Raw genomic sequence first — 13,155 nt, 5'->3', positions numbered from 1 at the left:
AAAAGTAAACACTTGATTTCCACTTTAGTGGGATATTGTAGCAAACTTTTGCAAAGCAGGAGGGGGTAAAAACACTGACAATGAAAGGAAGAAAACCCAAAAGAGCACAGTATCTTTTTCAAGTAAATCATAGAATCGTTGAGCTGGGAAAAGACCTTTAAAATTGAGTCCAACCGTTAACCTAACACTGCCAAGTCCACCCCTAAACCGTGTCCCTAAGCACCACACCTACATGTCTTTTAAATACCTCCAGGGATGGTGACTCAACCACTTCCACTTCTTGACAACCCTTTCTGTGAAGAAATTTTTCCTAATATCCAAGGTAAACCTCCTCTGGTGCAACTTGAGGCCATTCCCTCTCATCCTATCCCTTGTTACTTGGGAGAAGAGACTGACACCCACCTCACTACAACCTCCTTACAGGTAGTTGTAGAGCGTGATAAGGTCTCCCCTCAGCCTCCTCCCAGCTAAACAACCCCAGTTCCTTCAGCTGTTCCTCATAAGACTTGTGCTCCAGACCCTTCACCAGCTTTGTTGCCCTTCTCTGGACACACTCCAGCCCCTCAGTGTCTTTCTTGTAGTGAGGGGCCCAAAACTGAACACAGTACTCGAGGTGCGGCCTCACCAGTGCCAAGTACATGGGGATGATCACTGCCCTAGTCCTGCTGGCCACACTATTGCTGATACAAGCCAGGATGCTATAGGATGTCTTGGCCACAGTGCTGGCTCATATTCAGCTGACTATCAACCAGTACTCCTGGGTCCTTTTCTGCCAGGCAGCTCTCCAGCCACTCCTCCCCAAGCCTGTAGCGCTGCTGGGGGTTGTTGTGGCCCAAGTGCAGAACCCAGCATTTGGCCTTACTGAAACTCCCCCAGCTGGCCTCAGCCCATCGCTCCAGCCTGTCCAGGTCTCTCTGCAGAGCCTCCCTACCCTCGAGCAGATCAACACTCCCACCCAACTTGGTGTCATCTGCAAACTTAGGGTGCACTTGATCCCCTCATCCAGATAATTGATGAAGATACTAAACAGAACTAGTTCCAATACTGAGCCCTGGGGAACACCACTTGTGACCAGCTGCCAACTGGATTTAACTCCATTCACCACAACTCTTTGGGCCCGGCCATCCAGTCAGTTTGTTACTCAGCAAAAAGTACACCTATCCAAGCTGTGACCAGCCAGTTTCTCTGGAACGCTGTGGGAAATGGTGTCAAAAGCTTGACTAAAGTCTAGGTAGACAACGTCCACAGCCTTTCCCTCATCCACTAAGCAGGTCATCGTGTCATAGAAGGAGATCAGGTTTGTCAAGCGGGACCTGCCTTTCATAAACCCGTGCTGACTGGGCCTGATCACCTGGTTGTCCTGTACGTGCCACATGGTGGCACGCAAGATGATGAGCCAATTGCTCTTAGTGACACTTGACTAAACCCAGTAGGTGAGTTTTCTTGTAATGTTCTTGCAGTTTTAGGGAAAGACTTACAAAATTATTAATAAAACTCAGGGTTTGCTCTAGAAGTTGAGAGTGTCTGTCAAAAAAAAAATTTGCAGTGACACTTCAAGAAGACTCGAGGGAGTTGGAACTGTAAAGGAGGCAGTGTGACTTCCCAACGAGGGATGAAAGGTTGAAATTGCAACAGCTGCAGCCTATGAATATTTCATCCAGAATAGAGTGGGATGGCCTGGAGGATATACTTAAGGTTGATAGATTATAGCTTGTTCATTGCATGGTTTAGTTACTGCTAGATGCTGTATAAAACTCTCACTCTGCAATTAAACTCCTGTGAAGGATATGGGGAGGGGGAAGTAAGGAAGTGGTGGCTTGTTGCTCTCAAGTCGTTGTAACAAATAGTTCAGTTAGGCATTTCTTCAGGGGTGAAGCTGTGTGAGTGGCAGTAGTTTGCTTCTCAATTTCTAATAACAAAATGCAGCTCTCTAGTAGTTTCTTGGCCTTTAATACAAAGTATGATGTTAAGATGGTACTATATAAAGCATACTGCTATAAATCACTTGGACTATAGCTATTTGGAGTTTTATTGCCTTAGGAGTGTTTAACACAGGTTTAAAATAACAGTAACTCTATAAATATTTTAAAAAGCAACATAGAATTTAAAAAAAAAAAATGTAAACCAAAACAACCCCTGCAAAACCCAAACTGTAAAGCCAAAGGCTCTGCTCTTGGAAAATGCAGCAGTATGATTGGGTTTGGCTTGTTTTTGCTGGACAGCTTGTTTGTTACCTTCACTTTAAAATATAGATGTGCAAGTAGGTGTTTATTCATTGTGTGCATTGAACCCGCTTACCATGATAGGGGGACAAGTGAAAATAATAGAAGGATATAGCTCTCAAGTAAATTTCCACAGTAATTTGTGGCCAGAAAGGCTATTTTGGACTTTCACAAGATTAAGCAACAAGAGTTCATTCATAGCTACTGAAAGGGCAGCTCAGTGTGTTAGATGTGAGCTATGCAGAACTTGATTTTCCCCCGGTGTGTCTTGCCAGATACATGAGCTTTTGATATTTCTGTTTTTCTTTTGGTAGACTGTGCAGTGAGGTGAAAACTCTTATTTGAAAAATGAAGACATTCTCTGTTATTTCTCCATAACGTAGTAAGTTCCACAGATTGGGTGCTAACTTCTCTTCCTCACTTTGCAATGTGTGAAAATAGTATTTTTCTGTTACTTAAGCAATGAAGTCTGGCCTGTGTCAAGAGTTGGAGACTCTGCAGGATGTGAGGGCACAAGCAGACAACTTCAGTGCAGCTTTAGATGCCCAAACCCAGACTTTAATAATATTCAGTGATCCTAAAAAAGCCAGTAGCAACTTGTGTCAGTTCATACCCTGTTCTGCTTCATCGGCATCAGCCTATCTGCCTCCTGCAAAGTGCCAATGCTTGTTTAACTGTGTAATTAGGGAAACTGGTAGTGGGTGGTGTAAGGCCAGTTTCTGACCCAAGACGCTGGTTTCTTTGGGCTGCCAGTCGATAGAAAGGAGCTCCTACTCTGACATGCTTCTGGAAGAGCCCATTTTCTTCCTGTGTCCTCAAGGAGAGCCTAGAGTGAACCTCTCTTAGTGCTTTGGTGCAGAGCATGCATGTGTGGTAGGTGCAAAGCAGTGTTCAGCTCCTGTCACTGGGACTTTGTGTGAGAAACCAAACCTGAGGGATCAAATCTGTGGTGGTGGTGAACGGTTGTAGTAACGATGATTTCCTTCCATAGGTTTCAAGATGCTTTATAAAAGTTCACGTTAATAGCAGAACTTGGATTTAAATTTGTTTTGTTTTTCTTACGTTTCAGGTCTACCAGTCATGAAACGAATTCTTCTGGTTTTTATCCTGGCTGCTGCTGTTATGTATGGTATACTGCACGGAAATCTGTGGAGAAATAACCTCTACTGGTATGGTGATGCTTTGTTCACTTACAGTGCAAACACCCTCATGGCTGTGTGAGAGATGTGGCTGTGAGTTGCTGAACAGCAGTTTGCTGGTAATCAACAGAAGTGATTGCTACTCTGTGTGGGTATTTTGTGGTTGGTGTTGTTCGTACTGTGAGGGAATGAATGTGATCGTTCTGTCCTGTCACCCCCTCTTGTGTCACGTTTAAACCTACTAGTGGATTTGAGCCTGGTTGTATGGAGAGGTGGGGATCTCGGAGATAGGGAGCCCCTCTGAGTTTCATGAAAACAGGTGTTCAGGTGAGGGGAGATCTTACTTGTGTGTGTCATGTGTCCATATCTCCTCCCACTCCATGTGTGTTGTTTGTTAGCGTGTTCCTTTAGATGTCTGATAAATGACGTGGGAGAGACCTGCTCCACACATGGGAATGACTGCAGGTGTAGTGGGCACCTTTTGAAAAGCTGAAATTTGTTGAGTCCTGGTGGCAACCTTGTGGGAAGTGAGCCTTCACTGTCTCCAGGCTGCACAGGACAGGTGGCTTGGGACCTAAAATTCAGGGTGCTTATCGAAGCAGTTGAGTTTCCACTGGCCTTTGCACAGCTGTGGCCAGGACTGACCAGTGTGTTTGTGTTATGAAGATCACAGTGATAGCGTTTAAAAGTAGTGATTGACATGCCTCTATTTTTCTTGTTTATAGCATACAATTGATGTGAATGGCTTTCTGTTGTGGTTTGTTTATCGCAAACCACGGTTTCGTGACGTTTCCCTTTTTGCAGGATTAGCTTTTATGGACAGACTTCCTCTGTGAGGGCTCCTCCTTCCTATGAGACTAGTGGAGTTACTCAGTAAGTTCAGCAGTTGAGTATTTTTGTGGTGGGCTTTTTTTTTTGGTTGGTTGGTTGGTTGGGTTTTGGGCAGGTGGGAGGGATTGAGACTAAAATCCATAGTCTTTGTCTGTAGGCTTCCTGTTCAACTGGTTATTGTACAGCAGTGTCCATTGGCTGTTTGTGTTACGAGCACAACTGTGACACGTCTGGCAGAAAGGAATTTGTCCATGTCATGTTTCTGGTGTTTGGTTAATATTTATGGCCAGTTGCAGTGACTGTCTGTAACAAGCGATGAATTGTTGGAAAAATATTTGTTTACAACTTTCAAATTTCTGCAATTCTGAGTTATGCCTGAATTAAATTAGCAGAGCTACAAGGGCAACTTTTGTGCTTCAAATTTAATAAATCAGAGGTGTGGTTCACTTGTGGTGTGCAAATGCGTGTATAAGCAGATCTTGTGCTAGTAAATTCCTGCAATTAGGTTTGTGGGACTAATGGGCGCCTATGCTAAAACTTAAAAGCAGGTCTCTGTTCTCTCTGAAGCCATCCTGCAGAATGTCATCTGTGAGGCTGATGCTGGAAAGCAACGAGCTGGCCAGCTGATACATTTCACAGGGTGCTTTCTCAGTGTCGGTATTCACGTGACAACTCAAGGTTACCAAAAGCAATTAACCTTAATGGTCTGTTTGGCTTGTGGTTCTCATGTGGTGGTTTCATCCTTCTGTTCTTAATGCAGCCCAGATGCACATGTTGCTCCCACTGAACTTTACCCTCTCTTCTGGGCTTCATATTTGTTATTAATTGGGCTAAATCCCCAAGGCGGGAATGTGCTTAGAAGTGTAAGTCTTAGCCTTATTATGAGAGGAATGCCTTATCCCCAGAGAATCTAATTTTCCTTGAAGTACCCTATGTGGTGCTGTCTATTCCCCTCTCCAAACAAGACTCCCCTCTCCTCTCTGAGGGGCGCTGGTGATGCTATCTGGTATGGCTGCAGAGGTGGTTCAGCCCACGTGTCCCGCTTCTCTGCAGGTGGGCCTGACATCTCACCTCTGGCTGTGGCTGCTTTGATAGTTGCTGAGCAAGGGAGGTTGCAGACCCCCTGGAGCAGCACCGTGAGATAAAAGCCTTTACTAGTAAAAGTAGTCTTACCTCAACAAGAAAGATCCATCTTTATAATAGAGAGGCAGTCCCAAAAACTTGGTGTGGTGTTAACTTGCTAATCTGTTTTTACTAATTTGGCTTGTCCAAGTTTCCCTACCTTGTTGCTGGCACCCATTCCTGTTCTTGCTATTTCTTTGAAATTCTTTTGCAGGCTGCCACCTACGGCTGTGGAGAGAAGGAATGCACTGGACACTTGTCTCCTGAAACCAGCATTTGAATCTTTACTGGGGTGAGTCTTCTGTGGGAAGTGGGGAGGAAAGGAAAGGCCGTGCTGACTGAGGTAGAAGTAGGCTATTTACATGTTCTGGACTATTTTGCATTTTGATTTACCTCTGAAATACAGCTTTTGGGCTTGGGTTCATTTTCTGCTTTTCGTGGTTGTGGCAACACAAATTGTTTAGCTTGCCACTGATCAGATTTGAGCAAAACCCACAACTAGCTCAACATGCTGGTGGTGTATGTAGTGAATAAATAAATACTTCCCCTTCAGATACCATAGCTAGTAACAGTGAAACTATTTTAATGATTGAAATACAAGCCTTAATTACACACACACCCCCACACCCCCCCCATGCTTTTACTGTAAAAGAAGCCTTCACATCCAAGACTGAAACTCCATCATTCTGCTATTAAGACCTGGATTTAAAAAATGAAGATTTTTTGGTAGCTAAGTATTTCTGTAGCAGCCAGGGACCCTCATTTTATTTAGAAAGAGGAGTATGAAAATGTGCAAAATTCATCCAATCTTTAATGATTCTTCTCCTTCAATGGAATTTTAATGGAATGTAATTTTAAGGAAATTTGGGATTATTCATGCTTTTGTTCCTCTGATAGTATTGTTAAATTGTGTGTAGGTGTCCTCCCTTGTAAGGTACTCATAGGAAGAGAAGCTTCCTTTGTAAGGAAGCACTCAGATGAAAAAAGGAAGAGCTTCAACCCAAAACAAAGGAGGTGTCTGGTTACGAAACTGCATCCAAAAGTTTTGTGAGGAAGTACTGGGAGCTTTTGTTATTAGAAGCACAAGTCTTAAATGAGAGATCAGGGAACTGCTACAGGACCAGAAGCAGACAGGCTATATTGTTGGCTTTGTGTTTTACCTGAGCAAACACCGAGTATGGCTCTGAGAAAGCTTGGGAAGATATTTAGACCAAGTCCTAGCTGAAGGAGTCTCATGTATTTCCATAGCTCCCTGACAGAGGTAGTGTGTGTGAGCTGAAGATCTGGTCTGTGCACTTTGGCAGTAGCCTGGGGAGGTTGAAAGGATTTCTAACCTGGTAGAATTACTTATTGGAAAGTAACCAGAGCTGGAAGAGCTAGAATTAAGAATCTCTTTGCAGTAGGTAAATTATTTATTATGTCTAAGCTTACCAGCTGTTTCTGAACAGCAAGGCAAGTTATTAAATTTATTGTGGGCGTTTAGTGCATGATGTCTCAAAGTTAGCTGGTCCTGCTTAGTTAACCTATGGCCTAGTTCTTGGTGTGTGGACTGTGGTGTTCTGCTGGGTTTTGTTTTGTTTTTTTGTTGTTTTGTTTTTACTGTTAGTATCCTCTGAATATGTAGAGCTTAGAGTGAGATACCTGATTTGTGAAACTGAGAGGGAGGGGTTTTTTCACAGCTTATTCTTAATGGAGAAACAAGTCATGTGCTGGCTGTCAGTATTTATGATCAACACTAGGTTTTTGTCACTGTAACTGTATAGTTCTGTGTTAACATTTTAATATAGCAGGATTGCTACGAAGTCAACCAGTTCTGTGAGTGCTTGTCCACTGAACTCCAAGGTGAAGCCAAGGGCACGGTAGCATGTGACAGGGTTGGGTCTACTGTTCATGCATTTGGCTTGACTTGGCAGATGTGGTAATAAGGGTTCCTTCCCTGCTATGAGATAACCCTTGTCTGTGGTTACTGTCTTTTGAAGAAAGGAGTGACCCATTCTGTCTTGATGCTCATAAGGTACGACACTGTCATGATCTGGTTTGCAAGAGGAATGTGCTGTTGTGGCAAACCTTGTGATCTCCACATGCCATGCTTCCCGTCACAGGGTGGCCCTGGCACGTGTGCACTGGGCTCCTTTCAGATATCTGACTTCTGCCTAAGCCAGAAGATGCATTGCAGGAGCACATCCAATGTACTTCAGCTGCTAAGGCATGTTCAATCAGTGGGACCCTACTAGAGTTAGTCCAGAGTTAAAAAACAAACGAGCTGTGTGTAATGTGGACATGAGAACTCCATACTACGTTGCTGTATGGACATAGCCCTGTGGCCCCAAACTACTTACTAATGTCAGCACAGCCATAAAGTGCCACCTGTTTGAAAAGGGAGCACATCTCAAATAAGCTGATGTCTTCAGGAGACGGTATTTTCATGTTAAAACACTTTGTTTCAAATCTCATTTATTAAATTGCCATATATAATAACAACTCTTAATTTTCCTTGCTGCCTCTGTTACATACTTCTCAAACCTGAAGTTAGTAATTATCTTCCCGGGTTATGTATTCTCTTAAATATGCTGTCTCATGGTATAAGCTTTCAGTCGTGCAATTTTAATGACTTTATTTAACTTTTTCTCTCACTCTCTACCTATATTTTTCACTATAAAATCTTCTCCTTTTCTGTCACCTGCTTTCTTTCCTTGTGTTCATGAATTTTCTTCTTTTAAAAATCGATAATACTTGAAGTAGGGTAAAGAAAGCTTTTTTAAAAGCAACTGCATGAATTACTGGCTTATGCAAATACATCATGTGTATTTCTTACTTTTTCCCTTCATTAGTGTTGACAAAATATACCCGTTCCTGTGTGCTAATGATTTTATCAGAGTGGCGGAGTTCCATGGAAGTGATAAGTTTGAACTACCTTATGGAATAAAGAGAGCAGGTTTGTGTTCCCCATGTACCTTGTTTTTAAACAGAAATACCTAAATGGCGTGTAAAGCCACCGAAATGTCTGGCCCTGGTCCTTCCTGTTGACCAATGCCAGTCCTTTTTGTGGGTATCTAGCAGTGACTTAATGGTTTTATTTAGTCCCTCTGACCTGGCACCTTACTGTTTTTAACAAATAAAACACCATGTTGGGGTTGCCCCTCTTAGCAGAGAAGCTCTGAAAAGGTGGGAGTGAGGAAGAGTGGGGCTTACTCAGCTTCCTTTCGTTTGTATGTGGGTTGGAGTGCTAAAAATATTTAGCTAGTGCTTTGCTAGATGCAATATTAGCTGGGTAAGTGTGATGGGGTTTGATCAACACACCTAAGCCAGTAGGGATCCAGAGTCCTACTGGGGCACAAGTCCCCAGGTTGGGGCAAATTTTCCTTTTACTGGGCTAGCCTGTGCCACCAGGGAAGGTGTCACTGGGGCTGCAGGGGGTAGTCCTGCTATTGCATGGCTGCTGTACCCCTGCAGAGTGTTTGCTGGCTCATGCCTGCTGCCCGCGTTGCTCAGGGCAGAGTAAACCGGGCCGGAGACCCTGAGGGTCTTAGTAGCCTTTTTGGAGAGGGTTGTAAAGTCGCAAATCTCAAAATTTTTAGCACTGGACAACGCACCTTCCTAGTACCCTGTGAATCTGGGCTTTAGACTCTCGAATTGCCCTCCATTAGTGTAATAAGGAAGGTGTGTTTTCCTGTACCTCTGGGGTTGCAGTGAGGAGAAGCACGTTTGGGCACAAGTTGAGGCCCCTTCTCAGTTAGAGGCACGTTGAGTGTCCAGCAGGTGCCTGCCCGCCGAGGGAAGGTGCCTCTGCCCAGCTCGGCCAGTGAGCACAGCCTGGTTTGGTGCCTCCTCCCAAGATACCTAATGCTGCTACTGTTGCTGGCCCCTCCTCTTAGGTCAAGGCTGCTTCTGTTTCAGCTGAAGGTGGGTAGAAGGAAAAACAAAGTCAATTAGGATGCAGGTCTTGGAAACTCAGTGCTTATTTATTGTGTCTAAGTTGGTGTTTTTCTGATAAAAATCCCATGCTATTTTCCAACAGGGGCGCGTTCGGGTAGTAAAAGCTTCCCAGAAAGGAGCTCTGATAAACCTGAATTTCTTTGGCATCATTGATTGACCTGTGGTCCTAAATTACAAGTGTTCTTACTTTGAGTTTTTTATGCACAGTGCATAAAAACTACTGTGTCTGAAAATGCTGTGGTCAGGGTGGCATGCTTATTTTTATTTTGGAAAGCACTGAACAGTTCCATTAATCTTCTTTACATTTGCTTTCTAGAGCAATTTTTTCGTTTAGCCCTTTCAAGACTTCAGAACTGTGGACTTTCCAGTGAAAATGACAGGTGAGATGTTGGTTTGTTGCTGTTTCTGTTCATTGCATTTTTAGTATTTAATATTTATCTGAAAAGGAATGTCAGTGGCATTATCCTGAAATTGCTTAAGTTAGCCAAGATGCAGATCTGACCGACAGTGTCCAAGCAATATGTAACTGATTCCAAGATTTAAATAAGTTTGGTTTTAAACATATGTAGCACCAGCATTCAAGAATAATTCTTTTGTGGGGGAACTTAAACTTACAGATTTCTTTTTGTAAGTGCATTAGGAATTTGCTAGCTGAATGCAGTCCCATCTTCCTGTACTGTCTTTTTATGCCGAGGAAAGTGAAATCACCCCTTAAAAATTGAACGTGGTCTCCTCTTTCAAAGTCATTATTAGTGTAAGAGGATATTTGAGATAAGCAGATGCCAACCAGTGACTGTTTTTACGCAAAAAGGAATCTTACTCATATCCCCATGCCAGTGCATCCGCTGGCCTGCTGCACACCTTGTTCGTGTGTATGCTCAGTTTCCTTTTCCCATGAATGAGGAGACGTAGGCAGTCAGGGGAGGCTGTTCCTGGCCTTTTGGGAGTAACCAGGGTGTGGCACGGAGTGGAGCATGCCTTAGATAACTCACTTCCAGTGCATTAGATTGCCCGGTTTAAATCTCTTGGTTAAAAGTCACTTCTGGGTTTTCTTCTTTGGTTTTGGAGGGTCTTTCTGTGTGTGTGTCTTGTTGTTGTGGTTTGGGGTTTTTTTGTTTTGGTTTTGGTTTGGGGGGGTGTGGAGGTAGTGTAGTAGGGTTGGCAAGTACACTAAAATCCTGTGTTTACCAAGTGATGCAAATGACTTCTTAGATCTGCAGCCTAGCAAATGGGCTGACAACCTTCCCTAGATCATGTTAATGTGCCGACTGCTTAATAGAGTTGAATGCAAATAATGCTGAGGTTGGCTGTACTTGGTTTTGTTTCTTAATCAGGGAGATCACACAGAAGATTGTTGCCTCAAGCCAAATGCCAGGATCACATTTTAATTAAACTTGGGTGGAATATGATCAAAATAATTGGTGTTCAAGCCTAAGAATTATCTTGGTTTTAATTCCGTTTTCCTTTTCTTCACCTACTGTACTCCTTCCTTTCCCTGTGTTTAGTATCTATTTCTAGGATGTTCAGGTTTACTCTTGAGTTAAGGAGAGGGAAATAAAAAAGGAAAAAAAACCCTATTTTCTATCAGGAGTGTGGTAATTGGGGAAATTTATACAGAATTGGCTGGCAAAGGCTAGTCTCTTGGCTGGAGTTTGGAGGAGAATGCCAAACGTTGTCTTAGAAGATACCTGAAATCACAAATTGGGCACTATAATCATTTTGGCTGTAAAGTAGAGACGCTTGCATAGTACCTGTAAATGGAAGTGTCTGTCCTATACATCAAAAGTAAGGAAATTGGTATTTATCCTTTGAATGTAGGTTCTCTGAGATATGTTTAGTGGTTCTGGGAAGTATGCTTCATTTTAATAAACGTAATATACTTCAGTAGTACTGAAACAAAATGAGAACTACTACTGTTTAATGGCAGTAGTATAAGCAAATCAAATGTACAATGACTTCATACAACGTATTCTTTCTAGATCCACCAGGTTTTGTGTATAGCACTGTTAGGGCATGAATCACTGTAGTAAGGAATAGCTTTTATATATACATTTAACCGAGATACAGGGGCTTTTAAATGTGAAACACTTTGGGAATTAATCCTAACAACATTCTCTGGTAATAGAGAATTATTAGGCAGCTGCCTAACTCAGCTGTCTTGGCAGAATGCAAAACAAATTTCCCTATAAACTTTTCTTGGGGCAGAGTAGGGGAACCTGCTATAAAGTATTTTAACAAATCTTAGGCTATATTAGCATCAAATCTATGGTCCTGATATAGCTGCATTTGTGTGCAACTTAGGTACAACTGTACATAGTGAGCCACAGAGGATTTTTTTCTGAACAGTGCCATTTTCCAAAGTTAGGTGGAATTGTCACTGTGTAAAGGTCTAGTTGTCCAACACTGTTTGGAAGTGAACAGTGTCACTGACTTCAGTGGAACAGCCCGTAGGAGAAGGGTTTTCCAGGCTAGGGGTATATCCTCAGAGTAACCTCTGAACACCATATCCTCCTAATTACTCACTAGGCACTCTCAGGACTCTAGGCTCAACAGCAGTAATTCTTACAGATGCATTTACACGATCCTGCATCAACTAAATGTGACCTCTGCATCCTCCTTTTACCAAATAACCTCAAAGGAAATAATTTGCATTCCTCAACAGACTATGGGGGTGTGTGTTAAAGGAGTTGAGGTTGGGATGATCTTTTTCCTTTTCCAGAGAAACAGTATTTCAGTGGAATGTGGAGGATGCAAGCCTTTTAACCTTTAAAGGCTACATTTCCATTTAACAATATTTTTCTTTTATAGGCTAGGAAAATGTTTCTTTTAGCACTTCACCATATAGACAAAATATGTAAACTAATGCCTGGCCTTGAGATTAAGAGGCTCTTGTACACGGTGTGAATAGAGCAGTGGTTCGAGTGACTGAAGGGATTGCATTTACATGTTGGAGATCAGTTACCATGCCATTTGCATTGGGAGCCATTTAGACTCTAAAGTAGATTTCTTAACATCTAAATGCAACCCCTTGGTCACTCAAACCGTTCCTATAGCAATTGTTATAGCCGAGTTCTTCATGTTTTTCACTTTCATCACTATTGTGCTGGTGGTTCTAAGTTGGACCTCCAGACAGTTCAGTCTGTTATATTTCACTTGTAGCACACCTGATGTTGTTTAAGGACATCTGAATTTATTTCTCCTCTTGCCAATTTATTGAGTTGGAGAAAGGGTGTTTACTCACCCATTGGTGTATTTGGTTTTTTTTTTTAAATATGAAAACATTATGGAAAAGGAAACTTTTAAGAAGTGGGGTTAGTGAAATATCTGGGAGAGACTGTCTGCTGAAAAATCAATGTGTTTATTTCTGTGATTTACAGTAAGTACAGGTCAGTTTAACTTAAATATCTTTGAATACAGTCCAGCTGTGCTGCGTATTCTTTATCTCCGTTTCATAGGTCTGTTTCCTATGATATTATGTTCTGTTTTTTAACTCTAGCACAAACCATTTCCCTCCCTGCTTACCGTTGTTAGTGCACTCTGCTACTGTGGACATAGCCCTATGATCCTAGCTGGAGACACTTGAATACTAGGGGGGTGGCTCAGGGAGGGGACAATTCAGAAGTAGCACACTTGTGCCAGACTTCCTGTTTGAGTTGGCCCGCTTTGACTTCCTGAGCTTGACAGAGATTAAAAGCTGGTTTCTAATTTGTTTGACTGTACTTATGACTGTATTAATGTACAATTCATTAGGAGTATTTGATCTGCTTGTTGACTTTATCCGTTTCTAAAGTTCACATACCAATGTTAGATTCTTTATTGGTTTTTTTGAAGGCAGCTGACAATAACTTTATTTTTGAGTACGCGTGTTATTAAGGGCACTGGAGTTTAAAAGCTTAATCAAACTT

At 42.4% G+C, this 13,155-nt stretch overlaps 1 protein-coding gene across 10 annotated transcripts in view; it reads left to right on the top strand.

Moving 5' to 3' along the window:
- The window catches only part of ST3GAL6 (ST3 beta-galactoside alpha-2,3-sialyltransferase 6), an 82,686-nt gene that overhangs the window by 52,157 nt on the left and 17,374 nt on the right, over positions 1-13,155 (top strand). For 8 of the 10 annotated variants that reach the window (XM_074807468.1, XM_074807458.1, XM_074807451.1 and 5 more), the window contains 5 exons: positions 3,292-3,391; positions 4,166-4,234; positions 5,529-5,606; positions 8,146-8,249; positions 9,567-9,630. In XM_074807468.1, coding sequence (XP_074663569.1) covers positions 3,303-3,391; positions 4,166-4,234; positions 5,529-5,606; positions 8,146-8,249; positions 9,567-9,630 — 404 coding nt within the window. In that variant the 5' untranslated portion in view covers positions 3,292-3,302. Of the gene's footprint in view, positions 1-1,041; positions 1,696-2,536; positions 2,605-3,291; positions 3,392-4,165; positions 4,235-5,528; positions 5,607-8,145; positions 8,250-9,566; positions 9,631-13,155 lie in introns of those variants that run through there. The other 2 variants (XM_074807503.1, XM_074807511.1) reach the window with 2 other exon arrangements.

The sequence above is a fragment of the Strix aluco genome, chromosome 2 (genome assembly GCF_031877795.1).
Source record: "Strix aluco isolate bStrAlu1 chromosome 2, bStrAlu1.hap1, whole genome shotgun sequence".
In the NCBI taxonomy this organism is placed as follows: Eukaryota; Metazoa; Chordata; class Aves; order Strigiformes; family Strigidae; genus Strix; species Strix aluco.
Note: the sequence above shows the minus strand (reverse complement) of the source record. Positions and strands in the feature narration are given on the sequence as shown.